Here is a 6,000-nt window from a genome sequence, read left to right on the forward strand (position 1 = left end):
CCAATCCTGTCAGGTTGTGGGGGCGGAGTCACAACCCAGTGTGTGCTACCATGAAGATGCATTAGGAAAGGAAAATTACGGAAAGGTGAGTATACAATTTTCCGTTTTTTCTACATAGAACTGTTGTATATATCTGAATTTCTCCTGATATCGCTTCCTGTAATCACCTACACAGCAGCATGGAGGGGGGCAGCACTCTGAGCCAATTAGATACATTAATACATTTTAATACACACACAATTTTAAAACACAATATATTACCCATATGGTAAAATATAAAAGATGATGTTATGCTGAGTAAATATTCAACATGTCACACTTTAAAACTGCGTATGCTTGTGGAATGGCGCCAAAAAACTACAGTACTTAAAAATCTACAGTGTACAGTACCATGAGTGGGTGGTGTCACCCTAGGACAGGAAGTGTGTTACTGGCAGGATCTCTAGGTAAAAATAGAAAAAAAAAACACCTGAATAAAGAAAACCAATGCAGTCAGCACATCTAAGTATTGGAAAGCTGCAATAGTGTATATAAAATTTTCAGAAAATTTTGAATAATCATTCAAATCATAATCAATGATAATATCTCCTAGTCTTATCATAACCACTGACACTTAACGAACCCCTGAAAACCCCAAATCTTATTATTGTCACTATAAGAGAATAAATCACACTTCCCTGTGCTGAGATTTCTCAATGCTGTGATTGGTTGTGTTGGGAACCTTTAGATTTATATCTGGAATATGAATCTACTGAATTACTCCGTTGGTTAAAAATAATTAGATTCATATTTCTGTGATGTCAGCAGATTTGGGCAGATTTTCTGTTATATTATTATTTCTCACGTCACCTTTTACCCCCAGATATTGTTATAGAACCTTTTCCTACATATAACCCGGCATGGAGGGGCTCAGTGAAGGTGGTGGTGAAGGTGTGGAGGTGTCTGATCGGGTCACACAGATCATAAAAGGACAGCTGCCCGGCCTCATAATCCACAGAGATCCTGACTCTGTTACTGGAGGGATTAGGATATATGATGATCTGTTTATTTTCATGTTTTAGAGAACACCCACCTCTATCCCTCCACAAACCCCAGGACTTGTTATTATGTCCAATCAGTGACTGCCACCCTCCCCTCCCTATACTGGGATAACACATCCCGACTATGTAATCTTCTGACTCACTGACATCCACTTCCCAGTAATGTCGCCCCGAGGAAAATCTCTGACTACTTAATACCTGGACACACCACTGAAATCTCTCCGGTGTTTCTGGACGATTCTGATTTATATCTGACCAGGATACAGTTTTCATGTCATCTGATATCTGTAGATTATTATAAGCTGTGTTCACATCCAGTAATATGTCTGCAGCTTCCTGTATATTGAAGAATACATTTATCTCTTTTATCATATCAGATAACCCTGTGTGTAATGTGTGTGAGATTCCAGACACATCCAGATCCCCTCCATCATGGAGGAGTCTATCATGTCTCTCTCTGTCCTCATTATCTCCCTCCTCAGTATCACACAAGTCCCCTGTGTCTGATTCCTGTAGGACAGTCAGTGGGTCAGTCATGTTACACAGCTCCTCAATGTCCTCCATCTTCCTGGACAGATCCTCCTTCTTTATTTCCAGCTGATGGATCAGATCAGACCATGAGATCCGCTCTTCCTGGCTGGAGATGTTCCTCCGCACTCTCTTCTCCAGGTCCTCCAGATGTCTCCTGAGCTCTATGAACAGGGCAGTGACTCTCTCTGATTTTTCTTGTACTTTTCTCCTGCGATCCTGCAGACTCTGGACTCTTTTCTCCGTCTCCTCTCTCTCTGTCATCAGTTTCTGCAGAACATTTCTCAATTTCTGTTTCTTCTTCTCAGAGGCCTCATCCAGAGTCTCCACCTTGTGTCCCCGGTGTTCTCCATCCAGCCTGCAGGACACACAGATACAGGCAGAGTCCTCAGTGCAGAAATATTTAAGAAGTTCTCTATGGAAGGAGCATTTTCTGTTCTCCATGGAAGTGGTGGGATCAGTTAGGACATGTTCTGGTGACTTGCTATGGACTCTCAGGTGATTATCACACAGAGAAGCTTCACACATCAGACAGGATTTAACGGCAGGTACAGGAGAGTGATAGCAGTAATTACAGAAGATTCCAGTCTTCCCTTCTTCCAGCTGAGTAGATCGGAAAGTCTCCACTATGTTACGTAGTGTTATGTTCCTCTGCAGTACAGGCCGATCCCGGAACTCTTCTCTGCACTCAGGACAGGAATATCCTCCAGACCCCCCCTGTGTATCCAACACACGATCAATACAGACCCGGCAGAAGTTGTGGCCACATCTCAGATTTACAGGATCTGTATATGTGGTCAGACAGATGGAACAGTCCAGCTCCTGTCTCAGATCAGCGGATGCCATCGCTGACAGCAGAAGAGAGAAATGGAACTAAAAAGTCTCCGACAACAAAAATCCAAAGGTCGTCTCACATTCCTTGGCACAGGGAGGGGCTGAGCTGGTCTTGCAGCTTTTATCTTGAGGAAGTTTGTGGACAAATAAATGTTTATATTGAAGGTATTGATGTCCCTACATGTTGATACACATTGTACTAATTTTGAGCTTTAAAGCGGGGTTTCCACTACATTTTGCATTTTTTTTAAGTATGTCCGTTTTCTAATTGTTTTATTTGTACACATAGGGTAACTTGCTATTGCCATATGCGCTGCCGTTCCGCAGACTTCTTACCAAACTAACACTTTATATTCCGGTGTGCTGATGGTTGTCATTTTGCTTGGGGGCATTGTGAAGCCCACAAGCAATTACTTCCTGGATTTCTCTGGAGATGAATCAGAAAGCCCCGCCGTCCCACTCCAATCTTGCGCCGCGCCGTCAACCACTTGGGTTGCCATGACAACGAGCAGCGGCTGCGAAAGTGCACGCGATTCTTGTACAAGGGAGGCGCACGGCATCATATGTCTTCATTTCCCAGGAGCATTAGCGACGAGAGGAGCCGAGGGAGCTGACGTCAGGATCCTCGGTGAATAGGAAAGCAGATTTCGTGGGACCGCATAGCAACAGGCATTTCGAGGTGAAGCTACAATATAAAGCAAACTTATATTTTTGATGGAAACTCCACTTTAAATTACTTCTGCAGACAAGGCACAAAACTAAGTTATATAATGCAATGTGAATAGCTATTTTCATGTTTAGACTGCAGCTGGTAAACGGACCGTTAGAAGCATTTGGGCTTTTTTTTAGCAGCTCCTGAACTTTTCTCAATGTTATATTATAGGTACATGTACACTCAGGCATTTATAGTAGTGTAGCGCCTATGTACCTTACAGTACTGGTGCTAGTAAAAGTTGAGGGTAGATCAGAGTGTAGTTAAACTCTGATCCAGATTGTTAGTAGCAAAATGCGGTCTCTGTCTCAGCTTGGCTGTAATCCCATTCTGCTGTGCTGGGGTGTTCTTCCAGCCCGGTGCTGCAGGTGGCAGCAGTGGAGTCAAGGTTTGGGTGCTCTTTCCCAGCAGCCAATCACGGGGGTTTGTCCTTGCTGTGCATGCTGGGGAGGGGTATTTTATGGGGCAGACGCCATTGGTTCTGGGGTTCTTCTTCATCCAGTGTGGCACCCACCTTTACGGTGTCCACATCACGGCACCCCGGCGTTATAGCCTATCTGGCCGGGGCGTGCGTGCCACGTGGTGTTCCTGGTTTCCGGGACCATGCTGACCCGGAGCATCTGAACAGTGACAGGGACCCAGCGAGTGACTGGGTTCCCAATTTGAAGATCCCAAGCTGTATTGCTGTTTGGTGGGGAGTCGGTCTGAGGAGCGCCATTGAGAGGCTGGCGGTCCAAAAGGGCCTGGATAAACCACCGGGTATCAAGGTAGCCGGACACCGAGAGATTGATCACCTGTCGGTCGATACCTGGGCGACAAGTTGAAGGAGATCCAGACGTAACTCAATTAAGGAGGCATATCTCCAAGAATCCAACCCAGAGGAGACCTGTGGCAGAGGTATTTTCTGGGGCTCATTGAGAGGGGTCTGTGACAGAGACTTTCTTCCAAGTTCAAGTTCACCAAGGAGGGTCTGTGGCAGAGACTTATGCCGCGTACACACAACCGTTTTTTGGGTTCTAAAAAACAACGTTTTTAATGGTCTAGAAAAAAATACGTTTTTTTTTCAACCCGATCATTAAAACGGCCTTGCCTACACGCGTGAAAAAAATCATCGTGAAAAAAAATGCTCTAGCAAAGCGCGGTGACGTACAGCACGTACGACAGCACTATAAGGGGGAAGTTCCATGCGGATGGTGCCACCCTTGGGGCTGCTTTTGCTGATTTTGTGTTACCGCATGTTAGTAAAAGTTTGGTGAGAGACGATTCGCGCTTTTCAGTCTTCATGCTTTAAAGATCGTTTTCTGGTGTTCAGTTTGTGCTTGTGGGTTTGTATCTGTCTTTCAGTGCTTGTAGTCAGTTCGTATCTGTTTTTGAAGTGCGTTCTTGTGCGCTCGTTACTGTTTTTCAGGTCGTTCTTCAGAGGCCTTGCTGTTCTGTGCGTTCTTTTAGTTTGTTCTGATTAGACGACCATTTTCTAGCCATGTTGCGGGTTCGTTCTCGTTGCCGAGATCGTGCTGTGCTTGGTTCTGGGATTTCTGCTTTATCCTGGCTCCGGTACATGAACAGGGTGAGGAGGAGTTTGTGGGCCAATAATTGGTTGCTCCAGTGGCACCAATTCTGTCATATGCCTCTGCTGTGGGAGATCCAGGAATTTTATAAAAGGATGTCTGACCCTGTCTTTCAGCAGCTCTTGGCTTTGGTGTCTCCCTATATCACCAGGCAGGACACCGTTATGCAGGAAACCATCACTGCTGAGCAGAGGCTAGTTGCTACGTTGCGCTACCTGGCAACAGGAAGAAGCTTGCAGGACCTCAAGTTCTCGACAGGCATCTCCCCCCAGGCTCTGAGGATCATAATCCCAGACACCTGTTCTGCTATAATCCAAGTCCTGCAGGAGGACTATATTAAGGTAAGTTTTGTCCTTTAACCTCACAATCTATGTATTTAATGCTTGCTATGTATTGTATTTTTTGAATCAGTCCCTAATTAACATGTTTGTAATATGCTGTGAATGTCCCCTTTGTCCCCATGTATGCTGTAAGCTTTTAATGCTCCTTTTTTGGCCTACATGCATATTTCCAATAGCCAACCTCTCCAACATCCTATCCTGGGCCCAAACACACCTAGCCTAGTCACTTCCCAATGTATTTTGTCTGCTCCATTGTAGTGCTTGCCCAAACTCCCCCCCTAAAATGTGTGCATTTAATATTTTTGGGGAATATAGACAGAGTGCTAGATCCTTTATTTCTGAGGTCCCCAACTCATCTTGAACCACCCTCCCCAAAAACAAAATTGTATTGGGCCATCAGAGGTGGTGATGAATCTGATTAGTGATCCATTATTTTTTTTGGTCTTAAAATACTCCTTTCAAATTAATGATATACTGTTGTTTTTGGCAAGAATGTTTTTGAATAATCTGATTGCAATGTTTGTTTGACATTTTTTATTTATTTTTTTACTCCACAGTTCCCTTCTACGCCACAGGAATGGCAGACTGTGGCATCAGAGTTTTCGCAGCGTTGGAACTTTCCAAACTGTGGAGGAGTCATTGATGGCAAGCACGTCCGCATCGTGCCACCACCCCGTTCGGGATCCTATTATTTTAATTATAAAGGGTTCCACAGTATCGTGATAATGGCGGTGGTGTCGGCCAATTAAGATTTCTTATTTGTGGATGTGGGGAAAAATGGGCGGAGTGTTTTCCCAGACCGAATTCGCCCAACGGCTCCAATCGAATGACCTGGCATTGTCACCTGCAGCGGAGAATGAAGATGGACTACCCTTCGTGTTCATTGCTGATGAGGCGTTTGCGCTGGGTCCCCACATGATGAGGCCTTTTCCCCAAATAACCCTCACCCCTGAGAGGAGGGTGTTTAATTATAGGCT

The 6,000-nt window shown here is 44.8% G+C and overlaps 1 protein-coding gene across 1 annotated transcript; it reads right to left on the reverse strand.

The window, feature by feature from the left end:
- Positions 1 to 845: 845 nt before the first annotated feature.
- LOC120941361 (E3 ubiquitin/ISG15 ligase TRIM25-like) lies at positions 846 to 2,417 on the reverse strand. Its single transcript, XM_040354699.1, has one exon. It carries the CDS (start codon positions 2,412 to 2,414, stop codon positions 846 to 848), a length of 1,569 nt encoding a protein of 522 aa, XP_040210633.1. The 5' UTR covers positions 2,415 to 2,417.
- Between the last annotated feature and the right edge of the window lie 3,583 nt (positions 2,418 to 6,000).

Source organism: Rana temporaria, chromosome 5 (genome assembly GCF_905171775.1).
Source record: "Rana temporaria chromosome 5, aRanTem1.1, whole genome shotgun sequence".
Lineage (NCBI taxonomy): Eukaryota > Metazoa > Chordata > Amphibia > Anura > Ranidae > Rana > Rana temporaria.